This window comes from Gastrolobium bilobum, unplaced genomic scaffold (assembly GCF_033153095.1).
Source record: "Gastrolobium bilobum isolate Gb01-03AN ecotype WA unplaced genomic scaffold, APGP_CSIRO_Gbil_v1 utg54768, whole genome shotgun sequence".
Taxonomy (NCBI): Eukaryota; Viridiplantae; Streptophyta; class Magnoliopsida; order Fabales; family Fabaceae; genus Gastrolobium; species Gastrolobium bilobum.
This window is the reverse complement of record NW_026895896.1, coordinates 77,471-89,861: the sequence shown is the minus strand read 5'-3', so window position 1 is coordinate 89,861 and position 12,391 is coordinate 77,471. Positions and strand designations below refer to the sequence as shown.

General features: G+C 40.9%; 1 protein-coding gene across 1 annotated transcript; it reads left to right on the top strand.

Moving 5' to 3' along the window:
• Positions 1-1,702: 1,702 nt before the first annotated feature.
• LOC133296742 (uncharacterized) lies at positions 1,703-3,960 on the top strand. Its single transcript, XM_061495792.1, has 6 exons — positions 1,703-1,735; positions 2,293-2,649; positions 2,809-3,034; positions 3,188-3,316; positions 3,392-3,595; positions 3,896-3,960. The coding sequence occupies exons 1-6, from the start codon at positions 1,703-1,705 to the stop codon at positions 3,958-3,960; spliced, it is 1,014 nt and encodes a 337-aa protein (XP_061351776.1).
• The last annotated feature ends 8,431 nt before the right edge of the window (positions 3,961-12,391 follow it).

Below are 12,391 nucleotides of genomic sequence, written 5' to 3'. Positions count from 1 at the left end.
TTCTGAATTTGATTATCTTCTTTTTCTTTAATTTTTCGTTTCTGTTTCTAAAAAAAAAAAATCTTAAAAAAAAAAATTTACGCATCTGTCTTGTTTCTGCGTTTGCACTCGTTTGTGTTTCTGATTCCGATTTCTGCACCTTTGATTCTGCATCGGAATTTGATTCTGCACACGCGTCTTTTCTTAGTTTTTGCGTTTTCTGCATTACGGTTTACGTTTTGGGTAGTTTTGGGCAAATTTGGGGAAATCAGTAAAACTTCTGTTTGAGAGATTGACTTCAAGAGTTCTATTCCGAAATGAATTTGACCTTCTGAGCATAAATCATGCCCTAAAAGGGCATGAGGTGGCCCTTATTTTTGCCAAATTATATCGTTTACTAACCCGTTTTGGTGTTTCTTTGTCGTTTCAGGACGTGTCAGGTATTTCTGGATTTGTTCGACTTACTTTGATCGATCTGAAAATTGGTGACCTGAAGAAGACGATCATCCTTGTCAAAAGTTGTGGGGCTATCAGACCCTAGTTTCGCCGAATTCGTTCGTTTACTATTTTATTTTATTTTTTTGAAAAAATTTTATTTGATTTTTGAGTCTGTAAGGTCATTTAGAGTTTAGGAGAGTTGGTCTCATAGCATTCTGAGGTCATTTGGTATTTTTCGTAGATTTATTTTTGCTTTTGTTTGCTATTTTCGGAAATTTTTTGTGACCTATCGTATGTTTTGTGATTTTACTGCTGTATGCCTTTACCTATGATACATGACTAGGAGTACCACCAGTGTTGATGATTTATATGCATATGACCCTGAGATAGAGAGATCATTGTGTGCTGCTAGTAGAGCTCGTAGGTTGACTTACAGTAGAGCTGTTCCTGAGCATACCTTAGAGTCTGAGTCTACTGAGTCCGAGTCTGTTGAGTCTGTTTGTTCGAGTCCTTTACATAGTGTTTATTCGTTTGGTAGTTTTTTTGATTCTGAAATCATGGGTGATAGAACACTTAAGCAATTGGCTGCTCCTAATGTTGATAATGAGCAGCCCTGTGTATTTGTTATGCTAATCCTGTTGTACCTTTTGAGCTTAAGTCTGGACTGATACACTTGTTTTCCAAGTTTCATGGTCTTGCAGGTGAGGATCCTCACAAACATCTGAAGGAATTTCATATAGTCTGCAGCACTATGAAGCCAACTGGGGTAGATGAGGAGCAAATCAAGCTGCGTGCTTTTCCTTTCTCTCTGGACAGTGGAGCTAAGGACTGCATGTACTACTTGCCACCTTCCTCCATTGTAAGCTGGAATGATATGTCAAGATTGTTTCTGGAGAAATTCTTCCCTTCATCCAGGGCCACCACAATCAGAAAGGAGATCAGTGGCATAAGGCAGGCTAATGGGGAGAACATGCATGAGTATTGGGAGTGGTTTAAAAGGCTTTGTGCAAGCTGTCCACATCATCAGATTCCAGACAATCTCCTGATTGTTTACTTCTATGAAGGGTTGCTGCCTATGGATAGGAACCTTTTAGATGCAGCTAGTGGAGGAGTCTTGGGAAATAAAACACCTGATGAGGCAAAAGAGTTGATTGCTGAGATAGCGGCTAATGCTCAACAATTTGGCACTACAGCAAACAGCAGTGCAGTATTCCAAGTGCAAGCTCCTCCAATGCAAAATCCAATAGTGGCAGCAACAGAAGCATCAAGCACAAATAACCAGTGAATGGAGAGCAGACTTGATGAGTTGGCATCAATGGTGAGGCAGTTGGCAGTGACACAGACTGTGCAACCTTCTGCTCAACAGATAAGCAACATGTGTGGCATCTGTTATGATCCTTTTCACCCCACAGATGCTTGTCCTTCTCTATAAGACAGTGGTTTCCAAGTTGATCAGTCTGTTGTTGCAGTTTTTCCTGTAAAGCCACAATACCAGCAGATGCAGCAGCAGCAGCAAAACAATCCTTTCTCTAATACATATAATCTTGGCTGGAAAAATCATCCAAATCTCAATTGGAATCAGAACCAGCAAAGTGCACATTCCAGCAGAGGCAGCAGTTTACACCTTCACAGTATAGGCAAAATTTTCAACAATTAGCACCTCCACAGCCAATGCAGCAGCAGCCACCAATGCAGCAGCAAGCCAGTAGCAATGGTCCTTCTTTGGAGGATTTAGTGAAGCAAATGGCAACTAACAATCTGCAGTTCCAACAAAGAACTGAGTCTTCCATCCAGAATCTGCAAACACAGATTGGCCAACTTGCAACATCAATGAGTCAGAATCAACAAGCAAGTGGTAGCTCCCTTCCATCACAGACAGTTCCAAATCCAAAGGGAACCGGCAATGTTAGTGCCATCTCTCTGCGGTCTGGCAAGCAACTGGAGGAACCAAACCAATCTGCTGTTGAGTCATCTCAAGGAGGTGACACTGGTTCAAGGAAGCAGAATACTGATACTTCTGATGTCCACATCCTGTTACCTTTTCCTCAAAGAGCCACTCAGTCTAAAAAGCAAGCAGCAAAAGCTCAAGATAAAGAAATTCTTGACACCTTCAGAAAAGTAGAGGTCAATATCCCACTCTTGGATGCGATTCAGCAAATTCCAAGATTTGCTATGTTTCTGAAGGAGTTGTGCACCAACAAGAGGAGGCTGAAAGGAGATGAACGAGTCAGCGTCAGCCAGAATGTGTCAGCACTCATCCAGCCCATGCCTAAGAAGTGCCAAGATCCAGGGACATTTATTATCCCTTGCATTATTGGAAATTTTATTTTTCATGATTGTATGTTAGACTTAGGAGCATCCATTAATGTTATGCCTGAATGTGTGTATAAGTCTCTTGGTCTTGGTCCCTTGCGTGCTACTGGTATTGTTGTTCAGTTAGCCAACAATAGTGTTCATCCTTCTGGTGTAGTTGAAGATATATTAGTTAGGGTGAACAATCTGATTTTTCCTGCTGATTTCTATGTCTTAGGGATGGAGGGTGAGATTCCTAGTAGTACAATTATACTTGGTAGACCTTTCATGAAAACTGCTAGGACTAAGATAGATGTGCATGCTGGTACTCTTTCAATGGAATTTGGTGATAGCATGGTAAATTTTAATATCTTTGATGCCATGAAATTTCCTAGGGAAGAGCATTCGATTTTCTGTATGGATGTAATTGATGAAATGATTGATGATATATCTGCTGGCTTAACTGCTGAATTTCCAGAATTATCATCATTCCTTGATTCTGATTTGTCATGTGGTTGTACCGATAGTAGTAATTGTACTATTTGTGCTGAGATAGCGGTGTGCTGTTCTGATGTTAATCATGCATTGAATGATGATTTGCACAGTGGTTCTGCATTGAAGTTGAATTTTGAATTTCCTGTTGAAATTATTGATGATTCTTTTTCTGAGAATTTGATTGCAGACATAGATGTTAATGTGTTTTCTGTAGAACCTGCACCCGCTAGACTTCTCCCATCCACTGAGCAGCCACCTAAGTTGGAACTAAAGGTTCTGCCTGACCATCTGAAGTATTCATATCTGGAGGAAAATGAACAATTACATGTGATAGTGGCCAAGAACCTTATACCTGAGCAGGAGGAAAAGCTTTTGACATTGCTGAAAGAAAGTAAGAAGGCAATTGGATGGACTTTAGCAGATAATGTGGAAATCAGCCCTTCCATGTGCATGCACCGCATTTTGCTTGAAGAAAGTGTTAAACCAGTGAGGAAGAAATCAAGCTACTTGATGCTGTTTATTCTCCATAGGGAGTTCAGGGAGTTCTCTTCCCTCTTTTTCTTTTCTTTCTGTTATTTGCATTTTTATTTTTCTTTTCCTTTCTTTCTTTTAGTTTTTGACTTTCATAGGTAGATTTTTCTCTTCTTTCTGGTAATTAGTGAGTTATACATGGATTATACTTAAATCACAGGGTTTGATAGAAATTTCTGTTTAGGCTTTGTTCTTGATTCTTGGATTGCATTACTTGTTATTTGATATTGTGCTGCCGATTGCATGATTTGGTATACCTTTGTGAGGTTTTGAGCCTGTATACATGGCATATCTTCTGGCCATGCTTTCTTTCTTGTGTGCTTCTTCTCTTGATCTTTGTTCTTTAGAACTTGCTCTGATTCTTTTTGAAACTGCATTTTTCACTTACATGCATGAATATGATTGAGACATTCATTTCTTTCTTTACCCACTTTAGCCAGATAGTCATCCCTTGCATTATTGTCCCTTGGTAAGCTCCTTTGAGCCTTTATATCCTTTATTTTTTTAGCCACATTACAAGCCTAAGTGAAAAACTAATTAATTTCACACCCTGGAGATTTACTGAGCATTGGTTTTACTGTAGTGTTTTGTTTAAGTGTGAGGGTTTGCCCGAGACGTGCAAAGTTTAAGTGTGGGGTAACCATCTGGATATTTTGTCTGTATTATACTTACTGAAAAAAAAAAAACAAAAAAAACAAAAAAAACGAAACAAAAAACAAAAAACAAAAAAAAAAACAAAAACAAAAAAAAAATTGTGTTTATTTCTATCTTTTCATTATATTTGTTTTATATTCTTAGTTTAGTTCTTAACTTTTGCTCTTTGTAAATTTCTGGGGTGTTTAGCTTTCTCTTCCATATTCATCCATACCTTTACCTCAGCCCCATTACAACCCTACATAAAGCCCTCTTGATTTGTGCATGCATGTGTTATTAGCAGTGGAGAAGTAGAACTCGAGCAAGCCTATGGTAGGATGATTTTCTTGAGTTGATTTGAGTGATATACTGAATTAACTGATACACTTGAGAGAAAAATTGAGAGCATCCTGTGAGGAACTATTTTTGTGTAGTTAGCAGTTGCAGTTGAAATTGACAGGTCTTGTGATTTGAGATTAAAGAATTTTTGTCTTGGTTTTATCTGTTCAAGACTTGTGATTTTTGTTATCTTTTGTACACTTGCTAATTATTAGAAATGATAGGTTGATCTTCACTCTTTTCTTATTTCTTTGCTTTCTTTTTCTATTCTAGATTTTGCCCAGGAGTGCAAAAAGATAAGTGTGGGGAATTTGATAACTCATATTTTATTACACTTATTCGTTACTCTTGATTAGTATTTTTAGGATTTATTTGAATAAAATGATGATGTTTTGAGTTAATTTACATTTTTAGTTTTTGATTGGGTTTAATTTATTTTCGTCAGAATTTTTCAGCTTTACGCTACTTCTGTATTTTGGCCATATCTCGGTCCACAGTTGTCGGATTGACTCCTTTCTTGTTGGGTTTTTCAGATAACACAGAGGGCTACAATTCTTTTGCAAGGTTCGAAGCCCAATTCAGACTGGAAACTGGTATATTTCTTACGCCAAGCCGGACGCGTTTTGCTGAAGTTTTATTTTATTTTTGGACTTGTAATTTAAATTAAAACTCATTTACTTAAGTGGCCCAAAGCCAAGTTTTAGTTTTATTTTATTTTATTTCGTATTTAAGACAGATGGACCGATCAGAACTGAACCCTAACCCGCTTTGGGTAGGGGTATATGACGGCAGAGTAGGAAATATTTTAGGGATTCTGAATTTTCGTATTTTAGGATCAAAGCACTTTCTCTGGAGCGTTCTTCGCGTTCTTCATCTTTTTCTTCTTCTTCTTTTTTTATTTTATTTTAATCATGTTTACATTAGCCATGCGAGGCTAAGAACCTTTTAATCAACCTAAGGGTAACGGATTCCATGGATTAGTCTTGAGGGTCTGCGCTTTATTTTAAATCAGTTTTGTTTCTCTTCCCAACTCAGATTGATAACGTGCGATCGTGGATATTCAATCTGAGGTTCGCAATTGAGATTATGGAAAGGGATTAATCATCAGATTTGATGGTTAGATTGATTGACCCTATGATCTTAAATCAAACGGGCTGATACTCTGCGATTGTATGAGTAGAAGCACCGTATTCGATCAAATGCTAAGCGATCGCTTAGAGAGGGTTGTCAATTAGAAATAAGGATTCTGATTCGATTGACGATCAATCACGATTCTGATATCTTTTTATCCGAGGAAAGACATCCATGGAACCCTAACCTTAGGTTGGTTAATTTTTAATTACGAATTTTTATTCCAAATTTATATTCTGCCTTTTTAATTATTCAATCAAAATCCAAAACCCCCCTTTTAATTTTCTGTCATCATAAGCGATTTTTACCAAAACAATTTCCTTGAGAGACGACTTAGGGTTTCCACTTTACTACAAATTTTCTGAACCCTAATAAAAAAATAATTTTTAATTTGTGCGAGTTCGACAGCTCGTGTCAACAGGCTTAGCCTCAAATCTCCTCTTTGTTGTAACTGTTCCCCCTAAACCCGAGGAATTAGATTATAAGATTGATCGTAGTGTATTTTTGTCTAATGGTGGCTAGAATGCTCAATATCTCAATAAGCACTTTGAACCTAATGTTGTCAATTCCATTCTTATTACTCCACTTCTTGAAGTAGAAGCTGGAGTGGACACTTTTGCTTGAAAAGATTGGAACACCAGACAATCTTTAGTGAAACTTGCCTATTGTAAATTGACGAACTTCACCAACCCCTTACCAAACAGTTGCTGGGACATAATATAGAAATGGAAAGGTCAAGAAAGGATAAAATTACTCATTTGAAAGATCAATCATCGTATACTTTTAACAAAGGATAGAAATGCTAAATGGAGAGGTACCTCTGATAGATGTCATTTTTGTCCTGATAAAGTAGAATATTGCTTACATGTGTTCAGAGATTGCCCAATGGTAAAGAACAGTTGGTTTCTGCCTTTCTTCCATTCCTTTCCCTTTGGTTTCTTCAATACTACTAGGCTGCTCTTTCGATTGGAGGGACTCTTTCTTTACAGTTTATAATATTATCTTGATCTAGAGAAATGGAGATATTCATGAGGAAGATTTCAGGAGGATTGATGTTGCGATCTATAAGAACCCGCATCGTTAATTAAGGTATTTAATTAATTAATTATGCAAAAATAGGAAATGATTCCATAATTGACCCTAATAATTATTTATGGGCTTAATAATCATAATAAGTGGGTTAGAATGCTGAAAGTCTCTTTTCGGAAGAAAAGTGCAGATACCGGTTCTGCTAGTCGGTATAAATGCGTACCGAAAAAGTATCCTGTAAAATTAAAGTAACTGCATGATAATTACTAGAATAATATGTAGGACTTGTAAAACGAGTTTCAAGTCCAAATAATGAGAACTGGTGCTAGAAACCGGTACTGGCTTTGAAAAACGCGTAGCGGGAAGGTGCTCAGAAAAATATAAGAAAAATATGTTAATTCTTAGAAAATTATGTAGTTTCATAAACCAAAGTTTGGGATTAAAATGCTAAGCGTAGCAATGAAAGTTAATACTGTGCGTTTATGTGTTAAATTACTATAAATAGGCACACTTGGCCCTAAACCCTAGGCACTCAGATTTGTCTACGTGACTTGGTGGCTGACTTGCACCTTATACACTGTTCCATTGCTGTCTTCTTCCTCTCGGAGAGCCTTGTGGCCTTTTCTCCTCATTTTTCTTGATTCTTCATCCTTGAGCTTGTTTACACTTGAGAGCATCCTTGTGGGAGTGAAAGGAGGGTCTTTTCTGAGGTTCCAACTACTGTGTTGAGCTGGTGAGGGGGCTGAGTTTGAGAGTTTGAGAGGAGTCATCTTGTTCTTGGTGTTTTGAAGCTTCAAGGAGCCTCCTTGTTGTGTAAAAGAACCACCTTGGTGCACCATTTTCGTGTGCAGTGAGAGACAGAATCTTGGAAGTGTCTAGTGAGCTCCAAGAGCATCTCCATTCTGAGTTTTGAGCCTTGGTATGTTGTACCAACCTTTAACTTGAGTTTTAAGGCTTAAAAATGATACCTTGATGCATCTAATGACTAAAAGATGATAACTTGTTGTTGGGTAATGTTGAACACGCCTAGAAATGCATGATTAGGTGTTTAAAATCGGTAAAAAGGGAACCTTTAAGGGATATCTTCACGAAAATGCAGAAACTGCATTCTGTCATGAAATATCCGGATATCTGCCCGTGGAATATCCGGATATTGGATATCCGGATATGTGATATCCAGATATGGGGTTTTGGGATATCTGGATATTGGATATCCGGATATGTGAATCTGTATATCCGGATATTGCATATCCGGATATGGAAAGTGAGATATCCGGATATTGCATATCCGGATATGGTCCCGAGGAATATCCGGATATCCTGGGATTTCGCATAACAGTAGTTGTGCTGTGTGTACAGTAGGCTATTGGGGGTTTGTGGACCCTAGATTGATGAAGTTGAACTTCTGTATTTTATGGACTAAGCCAGAATCATGGGATTAAGGGCTTGTGGCTTTGTTAGAAGCTTTAAGACTTGAAAACGTAATGAAAAGGCGTTGTCTTTAATTTGTATGCATGTGGTAAATGTTTATTGATTTATATTTGGTCCATATCAGATTGTGATCTGCTGTGATTGGACTTTGAGCTTGGGGTGGAAGATCCTTGAGTATGTAGAACATACAATAGGGTGAGGCTGTGGGTGAAGTGAAAGCGGTGTTCCTTGTACTACATGTAGGGAATAGACGTATTCCTACATTTCTCTGGCCAATAGATAGTGATTACACACATGCCATAGGTATTTGTTGCACTACATAGTTTTGGAACTGATAATGATATAAATGCTTTTTGAACTTATATTGCACATGTAAGTGAGCTTGGGGTGGAAGATCCTTGAGGACCCCTTGTCTTACTGAGATTTCTAGTTTAGAAATCTCACCCCACGTCTGGGGAATGCTTATTTCAGGGTCAGGTAATGTTGAGACCTCAGGCGGCAGGAGGCCGGAGCTGAGTTAGATTGCTGTTATATTATGCTGCCATGATTGGATGCTGGATTTGCATACTGTTTATGCTTATAGCTTCAGTTATGTTTATGGATTTTTACGTTGAGACTTGTTGTTTACTATGTTTATTTGGTGAGCATGGGGATTGTCCATGACACATAGTATTGTTATGTCTTGATTATGTCTTGAGTCTTTTGAAGAAGTAATAATGTATCAGGATATTGTCAGGATTACTTGATGTAATGTCGTGATTTAGATACACACTTTATTTATATATTGAGGTATTTTAGTAGATGTCTTATTGCAATTTACATACAGGCATTATTTTATGAAATTGATTAAGTAATCAAGTTGGTAATCGATAATGACGTCATAATTGAAAAGAAAAAGAATATTCTGCTTTTTTAATTAAGCACCGCTTAATACGATGTAATGTTAATATTCTGCGTATACACGGGGTGTTACATTTTATGGTATCAGAGCAACGGTTCAAGGGAAAAGCCTGTATGTATTGCAATGATTAGGATGTTTGGTTGTGTCTGTTTTGTGTGTTTGCTCCGTCGAGTATTATTATGATAATGCATATGTGACCACATTGTGTGGGCCTGATCAACTCATTATTTGTGTAACTTGTGCAGAGTCATGGTAAGACCCGGGAGAAACCGCCAGACTTCGGAGGATTGGGTTGATCCTGTCCTAGCTGCATTAGCTGAGATGCAGGCGGCTCGACTAGCCGACCAGGAGGCCATGAGAATGGCAAACCAGGGCATGCTGGACGCCTTCAGAGAGGCGAATAGGAAAGCCACTGAGGACGTGTTGGAGGCCAACCGTCTGGCGAACATGACGATGTTTAGAGTCATGTTGGAGGAGATGAGGAATGGCCCTGATGTTGGTCATGCTCCACCGCCACCACCTCCACCGCCACCACCACCACCACCTCCACCCAGTCTGCAGGATGACTCTCAGAGTCAGATGGGAGATGGCAGTCACCTTACGGGGGCTATGCAGACCGTCCCTGTTTTTGTTGAGGATCGTGATGAGATCGATCGCTGGCTGAATGCTTTCCGTAAGCATAAGCCACCTGCCTTTGATGGATCCTTTGATCCTGTTGCTGCGGCACGTTGGCTACAGGCGTTGGATAAGATATTTCGGGTCATGCAGTGCACAGATCCGCAGAATTTGATGTTCGCTACTTACATGCTGGAGGGCGATGCCCATGAGTGGTGGACAAACATTTCTCATGTCTACAAGATGCAGGGTCATGTGATGACTTGGCCTATGTTCGAGGATTTCTTCTTGGGTCAGTACTTTCCATATGACGCTCAGGAGAGGCAGCAGGGAGATTTTGACAGATTGGTTCAGGGCTCGTTGTCTGTGGACGAGTACCTGGCTAAGTTCAACCAGTTGGTGAAGTTTGCACACTTCAGGATGGCGAGGCCTACTCCTACATTTCTGGCTGCTAAGTTCCGCAGGGGACTTAGTGAGGATATTGCTGGTTACCTAGCTGGTTCTGCTTCTAGAGACTTTGGGACACTGGTTCAGCAGTGTCGTGATATTGAAGATTACTACAGCTCGAGTAAGGCCAAGAAGGCCAAGGTTGCTGAGGCGACGAAGGTTGCAGCTGGTAGTTCCACTTCTTGGCGAGACAGGAAGTTTGGGAACAAGGGAAAGGGTAAACAGTTGGCAGCTCGGCAGGCGCCGAGTCAGTTCAAGAGGACTTCTGCTCAGGGGAGTGCAGCGAGACCTCCTCATCCCAGGTGTTCGGGATGCGGGAAGACTCATTTTGGGCCGTGTTCTACCGGCCAGTTGATTTGCTTTCAGTGTGGCAAGGAGGGCCACTTCTCCAGAGACTGTCTGTCGACGACGGCGAGGGCTACTATAGTGCAGGCAGTGCCACTTCAGATGGTTCCCCTTCCACCTACTCTGGCACCGGTAGTGCCACCATCTTCTGGGAGAGTTTATACTCTGGATCATCAGCAGTCGGATCGAGCTCTGAACCTTGTCAGAGGTACTGTTACGATTGGTACATCAGCTGTTGATGTGTTGTTTGACTCTGGGGCTACGCATTCTTTTGTTGCTACCCTGATTGCTGTGGGGCTTGAGTTGCCCACTGATGTGCTTTCTCCACCGATGCGGGTGACCACCGCCACCGGAGAAAGATGTGATGCTACCACTGTTCATCGCGATGTGGCGTTTCAGTGGGATGGCCGTGAGTTCTCGGTAGATCTGATAGGGTTGCTGATGGCCAACTTGGAGGTTATTATGGGCATGGATTGGCTGTCCAGAAATTGTGTGATGATTGATTGTTGTGCCAAGCGTGTAGTGTTGTCCCCGTGTGATTCCACAGCCAGTTCCTCGCCGTACATTTCGTTGCTGCAGGCTAGGAGAGCCTTGAGAGCAGGGGCATTTGGTTATGTCATGTTGGGAGGTTTCGTGAGTGGTACACAGGAGGACATCACCGGCATTCCTGTGGTGAGGGAGTTCCTCGAGGTGTTTCCTGAGTTTCCGCCACAGAGGGAGATAGAGTTCTCCATAGATTTGTTGCCTGGTGTGGGGTCGATTTCTTTAGCTCCATACCGGATGTCGCCACCGGAGTTGGCAGAGCTGAAGAAGCATATTGAGGATCTTTCAGCGAAAGATTTCATTAGACCGAGTGTGTCTCCTTGGGGAGCACCGGTTATCTTTGTGAAGGAGAAGGACGGGACAATGCGATTGTGCACCGACTACAAGCATCTGAACAAGGTGAAAATCAAGAACAAGTATCCCCTTCCTCGGATTGATGATCTGTTGGATCAGCTCAGGGGTGCTTGTGTGTATTCCAAGATTGATCTCCGGTCCAGATACCATCAGATTCGGGTGAAGCCGGAGGATGTCCCGAAGACCGCATTTCGCTCGAGATATGGTCATTTTGAGTACTTGGTGATTCCGTTCGGTCTCACCAATGCACCTGCTGTGTTCATGGATTACATGAACCGGATTTTCCAGCCGTACCTGGATCAGTTTGTGATCGTCTTCATTGACGATATTTTGATTTACTCCAAGACGGAGGAGGAGCACGTGGGGCATTTGAGAACTGTTCTGCAAGTGCTGAAGGAGAAGAAGTTGTATGCGAAGCCTTCCAAGTGTGAATTCTGGCTCAAGTCTATGAAGTTTCTTGGGCATGTTATTTCTGTTGAGGGAGTTGCAGTAGATCCGAACAAGATTGAAGCCGTGCTGGATTGGGAGAGACCCAAGACAGTTACGGAAGTGAGGAGCTTTCTGGGTTTGGCAGGTTACTATCGGAGGTTCATCAAGGGATTCTCTACCATGGTTTTGCCATTGACTCGCCTTACTCGGAAGGAAACTCCATTTGTGTGGACTCACAAGTGCGAGGTCTATTTTCAGGAGTTGAAGGAGAGACTGACTACTGCTCCTGTGTTGGTCCTTCCTGATCCTGCGCTTGAGATTGAGCTTTACACCGACGCCTCCGGGAAGGGGCTAGGTTGTGTGTTAATGCAGTTAGGCAAAGTGATTGTCTATGCTTCGAGGCAGTTGAAACCTCATGAGGAGAACTACCCCACTCATGACTTGAAGTTGGCTGCTATT

What these genes read in the sequence shown, in the direction of transcription:
- LOC133296742 (XM_061495792.1), top strand. Translation starts at nt 1,703, where the DNA reads ATGGAGAGCAGACTTGATGAGTTGGCATCAATG. An exon ending in AAGGAGATGAACGAGTCAGC is followed by an intron (nt 2,650 to 2,808) that starts GTCAGCCAGAAT and finishes TGTGTGTATAAG; the next exon opens with TCTCTTGGTCTTGGTCCCTT. An exon ending in TTTGACATTGCTGAAAGAAA is followed by an intron (nt 3,596 to 3,895) that starts GTAAGAAGGCAA and finishes CTTAAATCACAG; the next exon opens with GGTTTGATAGAAATTTCTGT.